The 23,981-nt window shown below is 40.1% G+C and overlaps 1 protein-coding gene across 1 annotated transcript in view; it reads right to left on the bottom strand.

Annotated features, from left to right (window-relative positions):
- FBN1 (fibrillin 1) overlaps nucleotides 1-23,981 on the bottom strand; it is a 229,404-nt gene that overhangs the window by 186,499 nt on the left and 18,924 nt on the right. Inside the window, exons 2-5 of the mRNA XM_032856557.1 lie at nucleotides 15,005-15,087; nucleotides 13,057-13,155; nucleotides 4,974-5,069; nucleotides 1,438-1,533 (exon numbers count right to left, since the gene is read on the bottom strand). Of these exons, the coding sequence (XP_032712448.1) occupies nucleotides 1,438-1,533; nucleotides 4,974-5,069; nucleotides 13,057-13,155; nucleotides 15,005-15,087 (374 nt within the window). The remainder of the gene's footprint in view (nucleotides 1-1,437; nucleotides 1,534-4,973; nucleotides 5,070-13,056; nucleotides 13,156-15,004; nucleotides 15,088-23,981) is intronic.

Raw genomic sequence — 23,981 nt, 5'->3', positions numbered from 1 at the left:
TGATACTAGCTAACTGAAAAAGGTATCTTTACTATGATACTAGCTAACTGAAATGATACTAGCTAACTGAAAAAGGTATGTTTACTATTCTGAACACTGTTAGAGATATATTATCTCCAAATCAATAAAAATACTTCAGGTTATACAGTGAAACACTTTTAAAGAGGGACTCCAAAATGATGCTAAAAGCCCATGATGCATTACTCATCACACCATATAGTGGTACTGAATTAAGATACAATATAATTTATCCAGTAATAATAGTAATTGGCCTAGTAACTCTAGGCCCTTGTTACAATTACTAATGACCTAGTTACAACCTACTAAAATAGGTATTATTGCTTTATCCAAGTTTAAATGAACTTGTAAAATAGAAGCAGAAAATAATCTCTCCCATACTGATCTCTGCTCTTGGTTCATAACATAACATACATTCAACATCTGCTACTTGAATCTTAGCTTTCCATCGCAGAACAGAAAAAACCTTTATACAACTTGGGACAAAAAGTGATGACTGTGGTTTAAAAGATTCATGAGTATTTTTAATGAGTGTTTTCATGACTATTTGTACAGTTTTATATGAAATAAACCTCCCACACCTTCACCATAAAACTCAGAACGATGAGAAACAGCTATGAATGTAGAGACAAGACAATCAATAGAGCCAAAGGCAGCAGGTTAGAGGGAAAACTCAACAATATGTCACACTAAATATATCTCAATATCACATTTGCATGTACACGTAGGCAAACCAGGTAGAACATTTCTTTCAATTAGGAGCAGCAGTGAGCATCAGACTTAGACGCAGAAAACCTACATTCCAATTAAAGCCTATTATCAGGTGTGTGAACTTACGCAGATCCCATGCCCTCCCGGAGACTTGGTCTTTCCATAAGAATATGCACTTCAGAGGGCTGCCTTGAGTACTGGATAAACCGCGTATGTGAATGCCCAGCTCCTCCGCAACTGACATTTCCAGGGCATTTTGGATACTACGTAGTCTGTATGCCACTATGGCCTCCAGTAGGTCCTCACAGATCTTTAAGAGTATTTTCCTTCACTCTAAATTTTTTCCTTTCCATACAGATGTTTCATGTGGAGCCATTTCTCTAATTTACTAGAACAATGAGGAGCTCAGTCCTTACCCCTTTGGAAAATTCTCCCCTTTTGATCTTAATGCCTGCCAACTGGTGCTTATGCCTAGGCACACTAGTGAGTCCTGCAGTCCTGCAGGCCCCTGGCAAGAATTATAGAATAACATGCCTAGACGTAGGGCCACTGTCTTGTCATCGCAGGAAACTTCCCAGTGACAAATCAGAAACTTCCTTAAAGTTCAGCAAAATTCATGCAGGAGCTCTATAAAGCCAACACGTGCTTAAGTCAGGAATAGCTTTAGCCACCAGAACATATTTATAGTAATCCACTAAAAAAAGTTACCTCTTTCACACTGGGGTCCGGTAAAGCCGTAAGTGCAGGCACATCGATTCGGGGCCACACACCTGCCTCCATTGAGGCAGCCGCTCTCACAGACAGCTGGAAGGGAAGGAGAGAGGAGCTGAGAGCCATTACCTGAAAGCAGATGCTGATGACGTAACACTTACCACACTTACCATCCCCTGAGGGACAACAATAAAAAAACCTAAATAATCATCCTGGTGTTCATTTTCCACAGGTCTGCTCCAGTTCCAGCTCTGCATATGCTCCTCAGTCAACTTGGGTTAAACTGCCAGGAATAAGTGAGTTTAAACCCATGTTGATGCGACAGTTTCATTCTGGGAAGTAGCTGAGCAATGCTTTCAGTTCTGTATCTAAAATGGTGGTTTATAGGAGATGTCAGTGGAGGAGAACTGCATTTTAGCAAGCTGACTCTTTTGCTTATGATTTGAGGGCTCCCGTGAGGGAAAATGCTGGCCTCTGTCACTGTTACAGAAATACGGCATGTTAAATCACACAATTAACTGCAAACAATCAAACATTAATTCCAACCATATTTATGTGCCGTAATGAAGACCCACTGACTGTTGTAACAGTCTATTCATGAGATAAGTCCAGCGATGCTTGAGGGAGGGACAATTTACTTGCCAGAAAAGGCATTAAAATAGGATCTGAGAGCTCGTGCCCCGAACAACTCTTCTCTGTACAATTTCCTGAAATTCCTTCACGCGTGGCCTCTTTCTAGACATTTTTATCCATAGGTGGTAGGCTCTTCTGAGCCAAATTTGCCAATACCACCCACACTTCAAAAGTCCAGCTCCCATCTCATTCCACCATGAGACTTCCCTAATAGCTCCTCCTTCTGAATTAATTCCTCCTTCATGTATTTCCTGCACACTTTATCTGTATCCTCGTGGCAGTCATGGAGTTGAGCCGCTCAGATCTCCTTCCAAGAAAACCTACTGTAAGGAGCTTAGCTGGCTGACAGCCCCCAGCCATTGCACCTTCAGACCTGCTTCATGTTCATGCCAAAGACACAGAACTGCCCTTGATTGGCTGCTACCATCCAATGACTAAGCTTAGCGGGGTACCAGAGACTGAGCATTTCTCCCATCATGGAACTCTCCCCATGGGAGATCTTTGCTCTGGGCTCACCATCAGCCTGACCAAGGCTTCATTCTGGTCTGAGGCACCTTCTATACAACATACACAGTCCCCCTCTCCTTGCACGGGGGTGAGACCTACATCACAGTCTGAAGGCCCTCCCCTCCTACTACGCCTTCTTCTCCCTTTCTTCCTTACAGGTTATTTTCTACAATAAATCTCTTGTATATCCAGTTCTGTCTTGGCATCTGCTTGGAATCAGAGGACTTGAACTGACACAATCCCTTATAGCCAGAACTATGGTAAAAGCCCATTTCTCATCATCAAATTAGAGAGGTTTATGTATATTCATTGTTTTGATTTGCCTCTTGATTTACAGTCAGGAGAAGGAGAAGATTTTAAACAGAAAAGAAATATTGAGATGGCCTAAGCCAACCATCCCATTGTATAGATTGGGAAAGTAAGGTCTGGGAAAGTTTCTCTAATTCTGCTAGTGTTAACTAAATGCCTGTCGTGTGGTAGAATTGGGGCTAAACTCCCTCAAGGAGCACCAAAGGGAGCAGGAAGATGTCCAGCAGCTCTTCATGATTTTTTTTTCCAAAAATGCCTTTGACTCCACCCCCTCCCACCAGCTCTCTAGCCACAGCCCTGGTACCAGTCTTCCTGCTTCCTGTTTCTTCCCCCTGCAATTACAGCATTACTTGTGGCCACTGAAATCTTTCTCATTGTAAACCATTGTAAGTAAAGTGCCTGAGGCCAGCATTTCATAGCAATAAAGGCACAGGCCAAGAAATCAGACTGCTTGGGTTCAAAACCTAACTCTGCCAGTCCCTCCCCATATAACTTTAGACAAGTCACTGATGTCCCTGTGCCCCACCTCCTCATCTGCTAGAGGTAAAAGATACCTCTAACTCAGGAGACTGCTGTTTTATTCAATGAGTTAATGCATGTGAAGAGTTTGAAAATGTGCTTCGCATATGGTAAATGGAGAGTAAATCATGCAACAGAGGAATGCTCTTGGCTGTTAACCCACTCCTCTTCCCTGGCTCTGTCGTGGATGCAAACACGGTATTCATAAAGGCACTCAAAACCTGGTCCATGGCTTCCATTCTAACCTTATCTCCCTTCCCCTCACCTCCCTCAGTAACACCAAAACACGTCCTATGCCATGATCTTGTGTTTCCACCAGACTGTGCCAGCTGCATGAGAAACCCACCTCTCACCATCTGACAAGGGATCTCCACCCCATCCTTCAAGATTCAGCTCAAGGGTCTCCCACATTGGAGAAGCTGTCCTGTGTCTCCGCTCTCCACACTACTGCTGTGGGCTACCCAAAACTCAGTCATTATTCTTACCACACTGCAGTGCATGGACAGTCTTGGGGACATTATATAAATTTTGGTTTATTTCTAATAACATTATTCATCATAGCAAATATATATATACAATGGCAAAGACTGGAGAAAATAGGAATAAACTGTCATCATTAAAGATTCATTAAATACCCTCTCCCTCTTCCCCTCTCCCTAGTCCCCTAAAAGCAAATAAATAAATTAATTTAAAAAAAGATTCATTAAATAAATAATAAAACATCCATATAATGGAATATTCTGCAACCATTAAAGCATTTTAAAATGTTTTAATACTATAACATACTTCTAATAAAATATTACATAAAAAAGGAGTATGAAAAATTATGCATACAATAAGATCTCATGTACCAAATATCCATTAAAAGACTGGAAGGTAATGACAGGATTATGGAGAATTTTACTGTTTTATTGTTTTCTCTTTTATTGTTTTCACTTCTCTGAATTTTCTGCTGGGTGTATATATTCATCTTAGTGTAATAAAAAGTAAGCTTTCTTAAAGGAATTTTCCTCTTCTGCAGGGGCCGACTGAGAGTAGACCCGCAATAAACAGTGTTCATGAATGAACCAGCAAAGCGAACACCATGTGGTTTAAGTATTACAGTAGCAGAATCTAGGTTGGGAAACTAGAGAGATGCAGCTACGATTAATCAAGAAAAAGGACATGTTTGGGGAGAAAGATGAGGTTGAGTTTTGAAATACTTCGAGATGCTTCTTCAAAAGCCAGGTGGACATATTCAACAATCAAATGGAAGGTATACGTTTGGAACAAACAAGAATTCTGAAGGGGATGAGGTAAGTGGGGTGCTGAAGATAAAGAGAAGAAAATGAGTCAAACCAGCCCTCCAAAGGTTCCAGTCAGAAATCTGGTGCAAAGTGCATTAGGTCAGTGGTCTGATCATCCGTGAGACTCACTGGACTTCTGTAAAAATGCCACATCCCGCATAACCAAAGAGACTCCATCAGCACTCAATTCTGTATTTTTTTTTTTGTCTACTATCTGTCTACACATTCGTCTACATAGTCTAGCATGTAGTAAGATACTTATAAGTATGGTTTACTTACGTTGTCCACAGTGAGTCCCTATGTATCCCTTCTGGCACAGACAGTGATCGTCACTACAGCTACCTCCATTCATACAGCGAATGTTACAGTGTTGGACTTGAAGAGAAAAAAAAAAAAGAATGATTTACTTTTGCAGTTTAAGTAGGTAGATTGCAACACATCACAAGAATTGATTTGTAGTGATCTGGAGAGAAAATGAAATGGTTTATCAAGATTCACATACTTGTGCAGAAATAACCTAATTGACAACACTAAATGTGTTATTTTAATGTTTGAGTATAAAATCAATTACAATGCAATTGTTTCTTTGCTATTTACTTTAATGGTGCTAAATGACTTCCCTAATTTAGCAAGATTTTCCACTCAATGTCATTTCTGTAATTTATACCAACAAGAAAATAGTGCCTTGAGCAACTGTATGAGACAAGATTACAACAGCAATAGTTTTCCTGTTACAAGATTTAGAGTCCCAACGTAGGTGGCCAGGAAAATGGTCTGAGGGAGAAATTCCAAGGAATTTTGTTAAAAGAAATTTTGGAGACAGCAAAAAGGAGAAAAAACTGCCTACAAGAGCATTTAATAAAAGGCTGCCTGATAAGGGAGGCAGCCAACCTGGGCTCAGAAAGAGCTGCTTGTTTAAACTGTGACCTTAAACTAAATAAGTCGTGCAGTGTTTAAAACCCACTCTTTGTCACCCTGTCACCTACAGAAGTGTGACTTTACTCAGGGCAGAAGGACCATGGGGGGCAGGCAGCCTTGGACGTGAGACGGGATGCTAGAAGAAACTGGAGTGACAGATGCCTGTGAAGGGGAACGACAGAATGACGCGTGCTCTCCCTTCTCTAGTGTGTAGGCTGTCTGTAGTTCAATAATTTAGGATGCTAAAACGAAGTGTTCAGAATCCCAGGCTGTCCCTTTGTCCTCTGGAAACAATAACTACCTTACTTGGAGAAGACAGAGGCTTGACTGAATTCGTCATTAATCCTTGTTGACACAACCCCACACAAGGAGACTAGGATTGGGCACTGGAAGTTGGCATACTCTGACCTGTTCTCCAAGCTATGGGAGAATATTCCTACAGAAAAAGGTTCCACAATTTTACAGAGGGAGAAGAGAAGTCCTCCTCTTGTGTGTAAGAACAACAATCAGCTACTCAGCCTTACTGGAGCATAGGGGCCAAACCCGCTACGAGTAGAAAGAGGGCGCCTCACAGCAGCCACCTTCTTTGGTAGACCTAGTTAGGACTGTCAGTGCCATATCAAGAGTGGCTGTGGACCTCTAGAGAAAGGACCATTTTCCATAAGGAGCTACACAGATTTCAGCATGACAATGGGGAAGAGATAGCAGAAGTGAATATTTCCTATGCCCTCACAGAGAAACAAAGAGTTAACGGAGTCAAGCTGAAAGGGATGCACTTTCTCAGGAATTTGTCACACACTTACTGAAGCACCACCAGAAGCTCCCTGTCTCTAGTAGGCTAAGAACTTCCTCCCTCTCTCAGTATGGCCATGGGCCTTTCAGGGCTGCTCTGCAGACTTCTAGTATGTCCTATGGCTCAGTCCCCAATCTACTGATCATTCATTCATTCACTCAACACTACCTCCTGTGTGCCATGCAAAATGCTGAGCACATTGGTCTCGTTTCCTGGTGGAATCTCTTCTTTAACTTCTTTGTCCTTTACCCTTAATCCCCAGCATACAACACACACAGCTGTTAGCAAATAATCCCTACCTATCTCTAAGACCCACTGCAAATATATCTTCTTTTCTTGGATCTTTTCTGATTCCTGTTCTCTCTTCCTTCTCCCACTAGATATGAGCCCTCTTTTCTCTGACTCCAGAGCACTTTATGCTTCTTTTTTGAAATATATATAACCTAAAACTTATTTTTTTTGTTAGTTCTCCTGTCTTCAACCCATTTGTTCAAAAGCTTCTTGAGTGGTTATTAATTATACCCCCTAAGCACCTAGAATAGTACCTTGCCTACTTGTAGGTGTGGTACAAAACTTTACTAAGGTAATTTCCACTTACTTAGCTCACACCACCAGATAATGACATCAAAAGCTATCCTCAAAAACTAAGACTGAGAAATTGCCCATTATGTCCCAGGCTATTACACAGCCCTAAGTAGGTTGCTATTAAAAATATTTTATCTTCATTTCCCCATGTATAAAAGCAGAACTAAATCCTTTGTTGGAGCATTGTTATAGAAGTCAAGCAACCCAGTAAACTGATTAAAACAGTTATTTTAGGCTCCTCTGATTCTATTAAAATGTCTCAGCCAAAATGCTTTTGAATTAAAAAACTATCTACAAATATACAAAAGGAATGACTTGGTGAAAATTTGGATAATATTCTAAGTAGGTCAGGAAAAGGTGTATAGTTGCTTTAAAATTTGAAGTTAAACTTAGCTTCATCCTATCTTAGAAAAACAGTGAGGATTGGGAAAAGCACAGGAAATGATGTCATGTGTCAAGCAGCATAGGAACTCAACCCACAAACTGATTTCAATTAAAGTGGTTCATGCCAAGAGCTAATTTCCATTCCCACATGAGCAACAAAGCCATTTAGCTACTTTGAGATAAAACGCTAACAGTAGTTCCAATAGTGAATTTACATTATTTGTTCAAATTGAAAAACAGAATGAATTCTTTTAGGAAAAATGATAAATTTACATGTAAGTGCAATATAATAAAAATCTGATTTCCTTTTTTTTTTTTCCTATCCTGTCTTTCAGGTAAACCTTTTCCAGATCTAAAATATTTCCATAAAATATTCTGTCTCCCTTAAAAAAATAAAACTCCTTGGTCAGACTTGTGAAACAATACAGCATAGTTAGTCCACTGATCCCAATAAACCAACGAACTATGAATCTTTGGGCTGGGGGATCATGCTTAATAAAAAATAATTGGATCTTAACCGTCTGTTTTGCCACAAACATGTCTGCCAAAGAAACTTCACATTCTTTGTGAGTCTCAGATGCTCAGAGGAGAAACATATTTCTTTAGAACAATCACTCAGGATTTCTGTGGGGAAATAAAGGAACTAGATGTGTAGCTTCACTACAGCAGGAATAATTTGGAGAGTATATGTACATAAATTGTTTTTTTTTTTAATCGAGTCCTGCCATTGATGCGTATTCTAAATTTACACTGAATTGAACAAGCATCCCAGATGTCCAACGATTACAAGACCAAGTTCTCTATCTCTAGAAAAAGCCAAAGCTCCACTTAAATCCATAAGGATGCTGTGAATTTGTTAGATGCCCTAAATACTTTAAGCCCGAATATATTCCTAAACTCAGTCTGTGTAAAGAGTTCACCAGAAACTGACAACACTAGGGAAGTAAGTGTCACTGTCCAAGCTGCTACATGCAGATAACTCGGAGAACCCTAAAACCCAATGAGGGCTTCCCCTTGAAAATGAGAAGACAGCCTCAAAGGGTTTCAACATTCTGGAAGGAGCAGAAAATGCTGCCATTTACCTGTATCTATATAGGATCCCAAATAAATGTTGTGTGTTTTTCCAGATTCAGTCAATCTTTCAGTCATTCAATAAATACTTACTGAATGCCTTCCATTTGCCAGGCACCAGGAAGAGTAGAAGAAACTCCCTTTAGGGGATAGCCCAAGACAAATTAGTTCATAAAATGACCAACCAGTAGAGAACAATTTGAGCATGCTATGGGAATGAGAGAGATGCAGGGCTAAGGTAACCATTTCCTTTGGGATGCGTGAGGTTAGGAATGATTCTACAGACCTGCCACTGTCTTGGCAAGCACAAGGGGAGCAATTTGCGAATAAGCATCTATCAGCTCAGGTCATGATCTCAGGGTCGTGGGATCGAGCCCCACATCAGGCTCCACACTCAGCATGGAGTCTGCTTAAAATTCTCTCCCCCTGTCCCTTTCCCTACTCATGTTCTCTCTCTTTCAAAATAAATAAAAATATTTTTTAAAAACCCAAAAACCTGTACATGAATGTTCAGAACAGCTCCCGTAACAAAAAAAAAAAAAAAAAAAAAAAAAAACTGGAGACAACCTGGATGTCCTTCAACTGGTGAGTGGCTAAACAAACTGAGATACATCCAAAGCAAGTAACACTACTCAGTAATAAAAGGGAACAAACAGGTGATCCATGAAATGACATGAATGACTGTCCAGGGAATTATGCTGAGTGAAAAAAGTCAATCCCAAAAGGTTCCCTATAGTGTGATTCCATTTATATAACATTCTAGAAATGACAAAACTGTAGAACTGGAGAACAGATTAGTGGCTGCCAGGATTAAAGAGAGCATAGGAACAGGAGGTAAATAACTATAAAAGGGCAACAGCAGGCATCCTTGCACTGGTAGACCTCTTCTGTTTCTTGACCGTATCAATGTCAATATCCTGGTAGTGACATCATGCTAGAGTTTCACAGGAAGTTAACATGAGAAAACCGGGTGAAGGGTACCCAAGTTCTCTCTGTATTATTTCTCACAACTCAATATGAATCTATAAAACAAAAAAGAGTTTAGTTTTTAAAATCCTTTGAAAAGGCACAAAGAATAAAACAGAATGTGTATGAATTTGACCTACAAATTCTTAAATATAAAATTCAGGGAACAACTTTTTTTAAAGATTTTATTTATTTGTCAGAGAGAGACAGAGAAAGAAAGCACAAGCAGGGGCAATGGCAGGCAGAGGGAGACAAATGCACCCTGCTGAGCAAGGAAACCAATGCAGGACACAATCCCAGGACCCTGGGATCATGACCTGAGCCAAACAAAGGCAGATGCTTTAACCAAATGAGCCACCCAGGCATCCTAGGGAACAAGTTTTATAATAATACATATTATTAAAGAAGATAATAATATATTTTATATTATATGTATAATTTAAAGAAGAGTTTGAGTAAATTCATGAATCAGTCTACTGTGACCCAATTATGAGAATTAGGATTGCTTGGGGTCCATTGTCAGCCTCAGAGACAGATTTCTCAGAGTACTCAGAGAACAGTACAAATAGGTTTGAAATTAAAGTTCAGAAAACCTGGGGTGGCACCTGGGTGGCTCAGTCAGTTAAATATCCCACTCTTGATTTGGGCTCAGGTCATGACCTCAAGGTTGTGAGATCGAGCCCCATGTTGGGTTCCACGTGGAACCTGCTTAAGATTCTCTCCCTCTCCTGCTGCCCCTCCTCCCTTCTCGCTCGCACTCGCTCTCTCTCTCTCTCAAGAAAAGAAAAAAAGAAAAAGTTCAGAAAACCCGTTTTTCTGACTCTGGCTAGCCAATCTTTTTTGCCCTGGTGCAATGCCTATGACCAGTGGCAAGAGTTCCAATAGGTTAAGAGAAGCCTTGTCTTCTTAGTGCCCAAAGGAATTGCTGCCTGGCAGTTTGGACCTTCTGGAAATGCAATCTCTTCTTCAGGCCACTAAGAGATCATTTCCTATTCTCAGAGTCCCAGGACACTCAAAAGTAGAAAACAGCCTGAAAGAACATCCTTCCTTTTATTCTTTTCATTGTCAAATGAAAAAAGTAAGGCCTCAGAGGCCCCACAACTTTCCCAGGCCTCTGGATCCCTATCACATAACAAGTATAAAAGTTCTCATAAGAAATATTGGTGAAATGATCTAAATTTGTCTCCTTTTGGTAGAACCACTGGTAGTAAGTGCAAATATTCTGCTGTGTTATCCTTTTACTAGCAGGAAAGTTAGCAAAAGTGATCTCTCCATATTTATTGCCAAGCATACTGTGGCCAGAAAGTTCTATAGGATAACACAGCTATTCCCTAGAATAATACTTCAAAAGATCAGAAATAAATTCTGATTATCACAACTACATTGAATTTAAAATATTCTGCCATCTTTAATTTTGCAAATGTTTAGACAATATTAATTCAGGTAGAGTTCAAGCCAATGATTTTAAAGGCTCCAAGTGCCTCAAAGATCCTAATGATGCCAGATCGCCCTTCTCATCCCACTCTTATCCACAAGCTACTCAGGTCCAAGGTCCAGGTACCGTAGGTGGACCCAAATCTCTTCAGAGAGCGTCACCCATAAGTCTTTGACATTAAGTCTCTAACCTAAATCTGGCCCACAGCACCTACCACTATACTGCCATCTCAAAGTTAGCTTGAATGCTACCAGATCAACTTGTTAACATCCTATCTTTACATCTCACGGTTTTTACTTGACAGAGATATCAGCAGCAGCTCTCACTATCGTATTGAAGACCTTCCCAGGTGGATACCCAGTTTTATCATCCGGCTATAGTTCATCCCCTCCAGAGGAGCACTCTGTTGTTGGCTGGCTCAAGGGCCAATCTGAACGATGGGGTCTGTTCCCAACTTGGTATCTAGGCTCCTTCCCCATTCCTTAGGTAGCTCTCCATGGCAGCCTGATGGAGAGAGAGATGCCCCACAGGCTCCCAGAAGAGCCACCCACTGACTTCTCTACCTTTCTGTTTTCCTCCAGCTCCAGTGTCCTTGATTTGTACGATGAACCTGCTGTTGCTTGGAATATGCCATTGAAAACAAAGCTGAGATGAAATAAGAATACGCTATTCTCAGTGCAATAAGCAAACGACTCCCGGCCCACGGGGAAGTTTCTATCCCCATCAACAACTGACCGTATTTACCCGTAGCCTGCATTTGGGTTCCACCAGAAGCAGATTCTGAGACAGTAATTTAAATGAAAGTCCGTTTTAGAAGTAACTTCAGGAAACACTGGTAGGAGAGTGAGGAGGTGAGAAAGGAAGATGATCAAGATGATGAATCCAAGATCAAGCCTTTTACCACTGTGGGCAGCTGGGGCTCAGTCCACTAGGAAACTCCAAGAGACAGTTCTGAACACACTCCATAGTCCTACAAACTGAGAGGCAAGGAAGCTGGGGCACGTATCCAACATGCTCTGTCTGTCACTAGTTAGTAGTTGTTTCTAGGGTTACCCGTCCTCCAGCACTTCCAGCTTGCCTTGGATGCAGACCAGGCACGTTCCCTGTCAGAAAAATCTTACAGAGCTCTAAGGCAGAGTTACCATGAATGCCAAGGTATGTGAGCAGACACCAAGAGGGTCTATTAGGAATACTTGCCCTATCCAGTTAATCAGCTCAGGAGAGCTATGACTAAATATCAGGACCCTTAACAGGTAATCAACCTTGACTACACTGAAGTTTCTACCTACAAAAGACAAAAGAGAATGCATTCATTCCACAATACTTTTCTTGAAGACCTTGTCAGAAATGGAACACACTACAAGGAGAACTTATTTTCTCACTGGAAATGGGAAATGGAAAAGGAACTTCACTTTTCACTTTGGTAATGGTCAAGGTGTTGAGGGGCAGTTTATACAGGCATGAGCTTCAATGGTTTTAACGACGTATAATGACTCACCTTCTTCCCAGCCCCTGCATTTCCCTGAATTCATTGCTGAGGACACCATATTTAAAGAATAACCACCCTCCCTCCCAAAAAGAAAAGTACAAAAAAAAAAAAAAAAACAATAGAACAAGCAAGCAAAGGCTCTGGAGAATGAACTGTGGGTATGTATTTGGTATCACAGAATGAAGTGGTAAAACTGTGAGAGGGAAAATAGGCTTGTGTTTCATGAAAAATCACTTCCCAAACTGCCATAACGACTTCTCACATTTTCTTCTTGCAAAGGCAGGGGTCTTCAGTTTTTAAAAAGTGTTTAATCAGACTCAGATTTCAGTACATGGAAAAATGCCTCATTTCTTGAGCCAAAAATGTTCATTAAACGATCATTCCACTGAGCATCTCATATGGCGTTTACATTGGAGATACAAAGATGAATAGGGCAATACATACAAAGGAGGTCATAATCTTTATATATTCATAGTAACTATGTCCCATAGGTAATTTCCCTGTAAAGAGTGAAGAAGGAAAATGGGAGGCCAGATTGAGGAGAGCTAGTCCAAGTATTCTGGGCTGAACAGAGAAGGCAGATGTTCTAGTGAAAAAAAGAAAAAAAAAGAAAAAAAATATATGTATATTGCAGGCAAGAGAAAAGCCAAAAGCAAATTTAGGAGAAAATAGGGCATAACCACATAAAATAATATTATATATAATAACATGTTATACTCACTGGATCGGGAGCCACAGGAAGGAGATATCTGACCAGATGGGCAAGTGCACATATTTGGCCTAGAACAAAATCCATCTCCACAGGAATGCCGGCAAATGGCTGTGAATAAAGCCAGAGATGTGTTAGTACATGGCTTCAGAATGTGGCGCGTTACAGGAACCTAACCCTCCAATGAGGAAATCTGGACTCTCAGCTTCCCTGTTAGTTTTGCTAACATGACTTATGTGACCTTCGGTCTCAGGTTTATGCATTCACAAAACAAATACGTTGCGCTAAATAAGGTCTGGAGGCAAAATGCAGTAACTCCCCATTCCCCATCCGTGGTCTCAACCTCTGTGCTTAGTCCACGCAGCCCCCGATCTATCAAAAGCCCAGGACATCCTATTTAGAGAAAAAACACAAACAGAAGTCCTGCACTTAAGCATACTTAAAGGCCTACAAGCATTTTATTTTTATATTAATTTTAACATTTAATGGTATAAAAATTGTAGCAAGATTCTTGGGAGCCTATTTTATTATAAGCTTACTGCTTAATAATTTTTATAAAAATCCTGAGCCCTGCTAAGACTAATTCTCTACATCAGATCCTGCCCACCAGGAACATATAATCTACGGAGCAGCTTTTATCCTACATTTAAGTCCCATTCTCAATAACATCAACAGCCTGAGAGAAGAAGTATGGACTCCATTACAATAGCACTGATTCTATAGTCAAGAAGCTGTACTTTTTATACTCAAAGAAGTACTTTTTATACTCAAAAGCATGATCCCTTTCTCAAATGCAAGCAGCAAATGAGATGTGCAAGGCTAAAAATAACACACTAGATAGTGCATTCAAACATCAAAAAAAGCTTAGAATAGAAATTGAAAACCATTAAGAAATAAACTGTTAAAGATCCTACAAATACCTATTTAAATACCAGAAGGCAGTGTTTCTCAGAGATTCTATAGAACATCAGGAGAGAGTTCTTTTGTTAAGTTCATTTAGAAAACTCTAAAAACCATTCTATACCTCTCTTAGTGATTGGGTTTTGATCCTTAAATAAAGCATGATGTGCCAAATGAAGAAGATGCTTTTGGTCAAAATCAAGAATTGAGGAAGAGATTAACTTTTTCAGGTCACCAAGAAGAGAACACTGGTTGAAATATTCTATTCTTCTGCACAGACTACTCTAGGCCAAGAGAGAAAGTGGAGTAATTCCTTAATGTCCTTTCAGCTCTAAATTTTCCCATCACACTGACAGAGCTTTCTGAAAACTGGAAATTACTTCATAGGTATGATGACAGTAAAAGTTCATAAAGGACAGAAGCTATAACGAATTTGACAGAGTACCTCCATTAAATAGCACCTTTCCTGGCATGTGGTCTGTCACTCCACATTTGTGGGATATGATGAGAATATGGAGGTTTGCTGTGGCCACAGAGTCAATGGAGGAATTTCTGGTACCATTTGATCTCTTTCCTCAACTTTCCACTCATCTGCATCTAATACTCTATCCACTCCTTTTCCTCTGTAAGAGCTAGGTCTGTCTTTGGCCTTGACCCCCCAGATTCAATATACAAGGTTTGAGTAGGCTTGTGGGAGGCCAACAGAGTTAGAGATTCAATAAGGAAAGCAGCAACGGTATCCTTTTTTCCAAAATCCCATCAAAGTGATTACATAGTCTATGGATCCAGGTCATGTGTACCCTTAAGCAAAGTAACCCTATTCCCTATAAGACAGAAATATTATAAAGGAAGTCACTGAACTAAAGGGTAACAGTCGTTTGACCAAATTAGTGTATTTCCCAATCTGGATTCAGAGGAAATAGGAAAATCTGAGAGCTGGAAGGCTTTGCTATAAACATATTAATGGTATGCAATTACAAGAAGTTACAAGTACTAAGAATCACCATGCAACCAAAACAACAAAAGAACATGAAGAATGACAGACCATCTATTTACTTACGGACAATACACTGATTTCCACCAGGTAAGGTTTTCCATCCAGGACAACAGTAAGCATTATAACGTGAGCCACAGACATTGGGTCTGGAAAAAAAAAAAAAATCCAATCATAAGAATTCCATACTTAAAACACACAGACACACACACACACACACATGCCCAAATAAAAGGAAAAAAAAATCTCTGGGTTACAAGAATGGGACAAATTTTTGCAGACCAAAAAAAAAAAAAAAAAGGTTAACTCATGGGACTCAATAATGGCTTAGTAGTTTGGGACTCTTTAATGTAATGATACTAATAAGGATATACCTTAATATCATCTATGCGTACATCAGAAAAATAAGAACCAGAGATACCAAATTCACTGCATTCTATCACTGCATTTGGCATAGATCTAAAAATCTATGGGGCTATATGAGTCTAATTTAAACAATAAAATTCCTACCAATCTAGTTAAGAAAGGTCATCATAAATCTCCATATAAAGTTCTAAATTTCTACTCATTGAAGCTGTACATATGTTTTTTCAATTACCCAACTCACCCCTAAAATGTGACCATATTCTTCCTTTCACTAGAATTACAGGAATCCAAACTCTGACCTTAGTCAGAAAAAATAAAAGCCAAAAAATGTAAATATTTCTTTAGCCAAAGTTTGGAAACACAGTAGTTGATACCGGCAGTTAGAGGAAAATAAAGTCCATGTAACTTTGGGTTTCTTGTTTACAGCTATTTCATCAGGTTTCTTGGAGCAAAGCCTCTGTTCAGAATCCGGATGGTCCATATGTAACAAGTTAAGGGAGCCACTGGGTAAGGAAGGCTCTAGCTGGTTCTGTAGCAGAAACTAAGGCAGGAGATTGAACACGTGGTGACTCCAAAGAAACCATTCATTTCACTATCACATCAGAGTACCTTGACGCTACTTCCTCAAGTTCAGGGGGTGATGAATAAGGTCAAATGTTTTGCAATCAATTTCACGAACAATAGCTATTCCAAGCCTCTCTGGTATAAATCCTGCCGTCCCATCAGAATAAACCTTTAAGAACAACTGTGTCACTAAAATGTACTTCTGGTTGGGGTGTGCTTACATGTTCTCCCTGTCTGTGCCCACCACGTGTAATGGCATAGAAGCTTCCTGCATCTCCTCTGAACTCACTACTTCAAGGAGAAGCAGGACAGGGGACCAAGGTAAGGTTTTTGGCTTGTCCTGTGCTCCTTTCATGGACCCAGAGGACCTGGAACACTGCAGAGCAAAATGCATACTTCCCACTGACTGATGCCGAGGTCAGAGAGAGAAATAGGAAGAAAGTTAAAGGAGCTCGGGAAAGGGCCCTACATCTATACCCAACAGTCCTAGGTATCTCCAAAGCCACCTAGAAAATGACTGGATAGAGGCTTACAATATGCCTGATGCGAGGGGCTCCCTGAACCTTAGTTTATGTCTCTAAGCATTGGGATAATGCAATGTCTGCCTCGGCCCCACATCACTTTTGTCCGTTTATCAGATGAAATAATGGACATGAACACAATGTAGCATCACCTCCTGACTTTCATTAGTGACTCAACCAAAGGAACTCTAAAAGATTAAGGAAGAGAGAGTTTATCACAAATTTTAAGCCAGGAGTTCTCAATCCTGTGCCCCTCCTGTGACAAAGTAGTGCCCCAAACTTCAGTTCAGGGTACCCAGAACTTGCTGGGGCAAGTCAGAATCTTGGAAAGGGGACAGAGACAAGAAGTTAGGATAGGGAGCTAGAGTTAAGGGAGCAACTGAACCTTCCAAACTCCATAGAAGTTCTCCAGATTGAAAATGATAATCCAAGCCAGAATCAACCACCTCAAACCTTCCCCACTAACAGCTCATTACAACTCCACTGGATCCAGTCCAACCCCAAACCAATCCTGGAATAGCTTCAGAGGACCCCTGAGCCTTTGTAGGTGTCCTGCGGTCAGAATAACTATGTCTTCAAAACAAAAATCAGGACATACTATCTGACGAGAATGAGTGTATTTATGGAGTAATAACACATATAACATGGTGAAAAAGCTAAGAAAAAAAAGAGTCCAGAATAAAATTTCATCCTACAAAACAAGATATCCCAAAGATTTTCCAAGTGGTTTGAAAAAAAAAAAAAATCACAGTACTATAAGCATGCCTCATTGTTTTTTCAATGTTTACAATCAACCTATATACAAAACATGGAAGACATTATGATTTACACTGACTGCAACACAAAATGTAAATGTTTTAAACCTGAACCTGTAAAAATAATGGTATAGCTGTCGTAAATCAGGAAACGAGTGGGAAAGACGTGTGTGGAGAGAAATAAAGTAGACGATCCAAGAAATAGAGGTTTAAGTATATAAAGTTTATAATATATAATGTTTTAAAATAACCAATAACTGAAATTCATGCTATGATTACAAAAAAAAAAGTGGGAAAGGAAAGAGAGAGAAAAGGTATAGATATCTCAGTGAGCTACAGCTCCATCTTTCATGGCAAGGGGCCAATGGGTAATGTGTAAACCTAGAAATAGAGGTACAAGCACAGTGCATGGTGTCATGAAGATAAACATGAGAAGAATCAAAACCAGCAGTGGTTAAAATTGGTTGTCTCAAGAGATGAGGATCTGGGAAAATGAAGAGAAATCTTTTGCATTCTCACCTAATACTCATACAAAACAGTTCATTTTCAAAAAATATGCATTGTTACATTTTGACCATCTCTTTTATTTAAAGCAATAACTTTAAAAATTATAAACATCTGGGAATGTAAGCTGGTGTAGCCACTCTGGAAAACAGTATGAAAATAGAGCTACCCTACGACCCAGCAATTGCATTACTGGGTATTTGCCCTGAAGATAGAGATGTAGTAAAAAGAAGGGGCACCTGCATCCCAGTGTTCATAGCAGCAATGTCCACAATAGCCAAACTATGGAAAGAGCCTAGATGTCCATCAACAGATGAATGGATAAAGAAGATGTATAGATATACACACAATGGAATATTGTACAGCCATTAAAAAAATGAAATATTGCCATTTACAACAATGTGGATGGAACTACAGGGTATTATGCTAAGTGAAATAAATTTATCAGAGAAAGACAATTATTATATAATCTCACTGATACGAGGAATTTGAAAGATAAGGCAGAAGACCATAGGGGAAGGGAGGGAAAAATGAAGCAAGATGAAACCGAAGAGGGAGACAAACCATAAGACTCTTAATCTCAGGAAACAAACTGAGGGTTGCTGGAGTGGAGGGGGGTAGGAAAGATGGGGTGGCTGGGTGATGGACATTGGGGATGGTATGTGCTATGGTGAGTGCTGTGAATTGTGTAAGACCAATGAATCACAGACCTGTACCCCTGAAACAAATAATACATGTTAATTTTAAAAAGTATTAACATCTTCTCTCATAAATGGGGTACTTTCTGCTTCATTCTAGAAACAGTTTCATTCATTCACTGTTCCATTTCATTAGTTAATGGCATTTTCACTTCACTGCATTACTAAAATTCTACATAATGTCTAATTGTGATTTTTCTTTGTATTCTCTGATCTTTTTTTGAGTTTAATAACTTTATCCTTTATAATACATAATACATCATTCCATTTCAAGTGTTTCAACCAACCTCCTCAAACAATGACTGCTTTAATCTCATTGCCATTCATTCTTTAACACACTAAATACTACTAGGTTATTTGGCTTAATGCAAGATAGTAGAAAGATGTAAGATTTCTCCTCTGCAAACTCTGGTCTTGAGAACTGCAAACTAACAGCACTCATTCAAACAAGCTGGGTGGCATTTATTCTACTTACACACAGGAAAAACAGCTCTAATTCTAGAAATAAAGGAATGTCTTATTTAAGTTGGAAAGCACGAAGCCATGTAAAGTCTAAAGTAGACATGTTGGATTATTTCCATTATAAGATTTTATTCTAAGGTTTCAGCATAAAAACATTAACAAAGAAGATAAATCTTTAATGAAGTTATTTTCTTGTGTGTAAATGAAAGCGTAGCATTCTCACCTTTCTTTTCTGTGTTACTTCGTCAGCCATCCCCACCAACCCACCACCAAAACAGTCAAGAGTTAAAGCTCTGTGCAAGTGGCAGTAGCATTTGGTAAATTACAAGTAAAACTCAAAGAGAAAAGAACTTTATGCTAAGTGCTAAAGATACATTACTTTATTTCATCCTCATAGCAACCCTTTGAGGTAAGTTCTATTATCATTTTCTTTAACATTAAGGAAATTATGGCTTAGGAAGGTTAAACAAAACAGCAAGTTCTCACAGTTTGGAAGTAAAGAGTGGGGATTTGAACTCAGGAAGCCTGATGCCAGAGTACACTCTTAACCCTTATGTTAAGGCAGAGGTGCATTTGGGGGCAAGACGGTATTCTACCCAATAGCATTCATGAGGGTATGAGTAACGAAGGCCACAAAATGTCCATCAATAAACCATTAATGAAGCATAAATTGTTTTTACCTGTGTTCTAATAGCTGAGGGGGGGGATACATTTAGAGTCATTCCACCACTGTATATTACATTGTTTTAACTGCTAAGTCCTTATCTGGAACTTCTATTACCAATTGCTTTGCATACAGTGCTCTTCAACAACCTACCCCCAGTCTCTCTGGGGAATGGGTGAGCCCCAGCAGGCTGAATATTCGGATCCAGTTCAGACAGCACTCAGAGATCCTGTGGGCTAAGCAAAAGCCCCTCTCCATGGAGCAAACAGCTGTGCTTTGCCATGTCTGACCACATCACTGCAGGAATTGGCCTCTGTGCAAGATGTCTGCAGTGTGTCCACATTCCTTAGCCAGAATCCACTTCTGCAAGTCTGGCCTCTTTTACAGGCAAGATAGACTTTCTGCTTCCTATCCCAAGTTCAAATTCCCTTTCAGACAAGACTGGGGTAATAAAAACAAGTTCAGGGGACTCTTATTTCATATGCATGTAAAGTGATTAAATCCTTGGGTAAGAAAAATACTAAGCATTAGGCAAAGGTTAATGAGGCTGACCCTACTCCATGCAAGAGTTGCCTGCTTTTCTGAGCTGTCAGGGGAAGAATGATGATTTAGTCCTCTTAAGTGTAACTGTGGAGGGGGTTCAAAAGGCCTATGCCCCCACAAAATAAAGGGTGCTCAACTATTCACGTAACCTGCCTGAAGGTAATATCTTAATATTCCACTGTTCCAGTTTTTAAAAATGATAATTTTCACTGTCAAAAAATGTGAATGATCAGGGGCGCCTGGGTAGCTAAGTGGATTAAAGCCTCTGCCTTCGGCTCAGGTCATGATCCCAGGGCCCTGGGATCGAGCCCCTCATTGGTCTCTCTGCTCAGCAGAGAGTCTGCTTCCCTCTCTCTCTCTCTGCCTGCCTCTCTGCCTACTTGTGATCTCTGTCTGTCAAATAAATAAGTAAAAAATCTTTAAAAAAAGAAAAAAATGTGAATGATCATGAAAAAACTATAATACACAAATGAGCTACATATATTGTGAACCATACATCATGACTTTAATAGTTTTTTGACAGATTTTTTTTTAATCCAGTAAAAAGAAAAAAAGAAATAAAAGAAAAACAAAATTTAAAAAACAAGTACTGTCAGATGAGGGGATCTACTACTACTCCAATAAATTTTGCAAGAGCTCCCCCTTACTTAGGTGCCTTTATTCTGCCCCTTTTTGCTAAAGGCAGATGTCACATCTACCAGCAGTGATTTGAATACCACATGTGACTATCCCAGCCCATCTGCCAGTCACAACATCTCAAGTAATGAAACTTCAAACCCTGATAATGAAAATGGCTTCCACGGCCTCCTTAAGCTTCCATGGGGGCTCTGCAGACCCAGGGACTCCTTTCTGGATTGTCTGGGTCAACCCTGGCTGGGACCCTTGAAAGCATAAGCCAGCCAGCCTCTCCAAACTACTTCATGAAGTTATCCTCCTGATTTTTTGTAAATCTAAAACTGTTCTATAGTGAAAAGTTTCTTAAAACGTAAAATAATAATACTGCAACCATGCACTTATATACTCTTCCGGGTTTTAATAGTGATTGAGACACAGTCTTTGGTCTTGGAAGAAGACAGGCAAAGAGTGTCAATACAGCAGGTAAAACACGGTCATCAAGGTCAGCCTGGAGAGCTGGGAGTCCAGAACAGTGGTACTTTCTCCCATCACCCAGGGCAGGCTCAGCAGAAACCTCTCTGAGCTAGGAGTTGCTGTTTCCGACTTGCTAAGAGGAGTCATTAGTTTCATTCCATCCCACTGCTGAAATTCCTCTTAAATTCTCTAACTCCATTACCAAACCCCTTGTTCATTATTCTATTTCAAGTTTTTATTTAAATTCTGGTTAACATAGATAGTAAAAGTGGTTTCAGGTGTAGAATTCAGAGACTCATCACTGAGCACTCAGTGCCCATCACCTAGTTAGCCCATTCCCCACCAACCTCCTTCCAGCAACCCTCAGGCAAACCTCTTGTTTCAATCTTGGTGTTTCACTGCTACTCTGCTATCACGTACTTTTTTCCTGTCTTCCTCCTTCCTCTCTATTTCGTTAGAACAATATAGCTATGTATCTTTTGCACGTTTACCATGCTTAGTTCTGTGCTCCTAACTTCCAAACATAGACCCTCATCCTTCCTAAGATGTGAAAATCTCACTATCAGCTTCAGATCTCTGCCAGGTAGGCCTAACTAGCCTACCCTCATCTTCACCTATACCTTCAACTTCCACCCTCCTGTCCCACTCCCTCCCCTCAACGTCTCAGCCCTCACTCATGCATTCACCTCTCCTCCAGACATGCATGCTAAATCCAGAGGCTTCTTCCCTGTTCCCTTTTTAATGTATAATTTCATTTCCCCCTCTAGTGATAACCCTCCTCCTCAATTAATTCCAACCACCTTTCAACCCACCAACACAATTTCAGACATATCTCCCAAAAACCTACATATGCTATACTGTAATTATGTTTTTTAATTAATTATACATCTAGATTCTCACCCCTGAAACCTGGCCCTACCCACTCTGTTCCAAAACTAGTAGTTCTCCAGGCAGAGAAACGATGTCTGTCATGCCTAGAATATCCTGGAGTTTATTTAGAAGCATACAAGACAACATTGACTGAATGCCTTAGTAAGTACAAAGCACAATTAAGATTAATACTATGTCTTTGATGTCCGAAACAGGTCACTTGTAAATGCCACGAATATGGAAACTGTCTATTAAAACTATTTCTTACAAATTAATCTGTTTAAAAGAAAAATATTTCCTACCTGTTTGAAAGGCTATCGTTAGCTAAACAGTTATGGATACTGGTTTCATACCTTGGTTATTTTGCTGATGTGCTGATTGTTCGTTTATTGCGATCAGTGAAGTTATCAATATTTATAATTCAGGGATCACTATATTTCCTTCAATACTCAATGCAGACAAAACTCATATATGCATAACTGATTCTGTTCATTTCTTTGGTGAAAGAAAACAAAAATCTCAAAGCAACTAAACAAAGGTTTTCAGCCACAAATTGGTACACATTTCACCATGACAGGTTGTGGCAACTGGTCAAGGCCAGAGATGGCAGCAGCCATAAGTGGCCAATTCCTAAAGACAAGCGTCATGAAGTTCACAGGGCAGTGCTGAAAGATCTCCTACTTGGGGGATCACTTTCCTCTCTGCTGAGTGGGGTAACTCATAGCACAGGCACAATGGAGAGGGGGTTGCCTCAACAGTTTCATGTGCTATGCTCCCTAAACTGTGCTTCTGTAGGGATTTTGTGTTGATCAAAAGCAATAGTCCAACAACTTAAAAGCCTCAGAATTTAGGTCACCATATCAGGGACACACACACATACAAACATGCACAACCTACAACAACTGAAGGAAGAGAAAGGTCCAAATCTGGGAGGTCATTTTAGACTGGCAGTCAATTTAAATCCTGTTGGAATCTTTTCTAGGTGACTGGAACAGTGTATGTACATGAATGTGTGGTTTTCTTGGAAGGAGGAGGAGGAGAAAAGAGAGGAGGAGGAAGAAGAGGAAGGACAAGGAGAAGAAAAGGAAGAGTTTAAAGCTACAGGGTTTACTATGAAAAGAAACTAGACATTGAACCCAAAGACCAGAAGCACTGCTCTGTACAGCGGGTCCTAATCCTTCTGAGGCACTGAGTACTTTCTCCTTCTGGAACTCTGGATTAAACAACCCTAGAACACAGAAGTCTGCACTGACCACTAAACAATCCAAGTGGCTCCCAAGCTTCGAAAGGCAACGACTGGACTAACTTGCTGTCATGGTCTGCACTGAACCGACTGCTCTCTAAGGGAGGGAGAACTGTGTCTGCCCGGCTGGCATCACTGAACCCCTGGATGGTTGTATAAAAGGTGTGCTCCCACCTGCACATGGGGAGAGATGGATTTGTTTCTGAGGTGGGAACTTTACTATTTGACTCCGTAACGATGAGAAGGGATTGCCTCAAAACCAAATACCGAGCCTGTTTCAAATTCACATCTTGCCCACATCTGAGAAGGTTTGACCAATGACACCATGAAAACACATGATGCGTCTAGAAAACTGCTCCCAGAACTCAACAACCCCTTGACTTTACCTATGATTTCAGGGATTATGGCGACATTTGCTTTGGGCTGTTGCTCCATTACTCAAGCCAAACCCACGTTGTACTTCACCAAAGGGTAGATGAAATCGTAGAAATGACTGAAACACAAACAAGTAAACTAAAGAGGTGATCCAGAACCCACCATGGTGAAAGGCAGAATGGTGTCTGGGGAATTCACTGTTCCCTTCAGTTCCAACTGTTCCCTTCCCTCATCTTTACCACCAGCAGAAAAAAAAACCATGATTCTCACTACTTCCCAGAAATTCTCAAACCAAGAACTCTGTCCAGGGAGATAATAATATCTTCTGAATGTCCTGGCAGCCCCACGAAAGACAGAAAAACCAACCAGTGGTGTCAGGCTTAGGGGAA

The sequence above is a fragment of the Lontra canadensis genome, unplaced genomic scaffold (genome assembly GCF_010015895.1).
Source record: "Lontra canadensis isolate GAN:19392208 unplaced genomic scaffold, GSC_riverotter_1.0 scaffold12, whole genome shotgun sequence".
Lineage (NCBI taxonomy): Eukaryota > Metazoa > Chordata > Mammalia > Carnivora > Mustelidae > Lontra > Lontra canadensis.
Note: the sequence above shows the minus strand (reverse complement) of the source record. Positions and strands in the feature narration are given on the sequence as shown.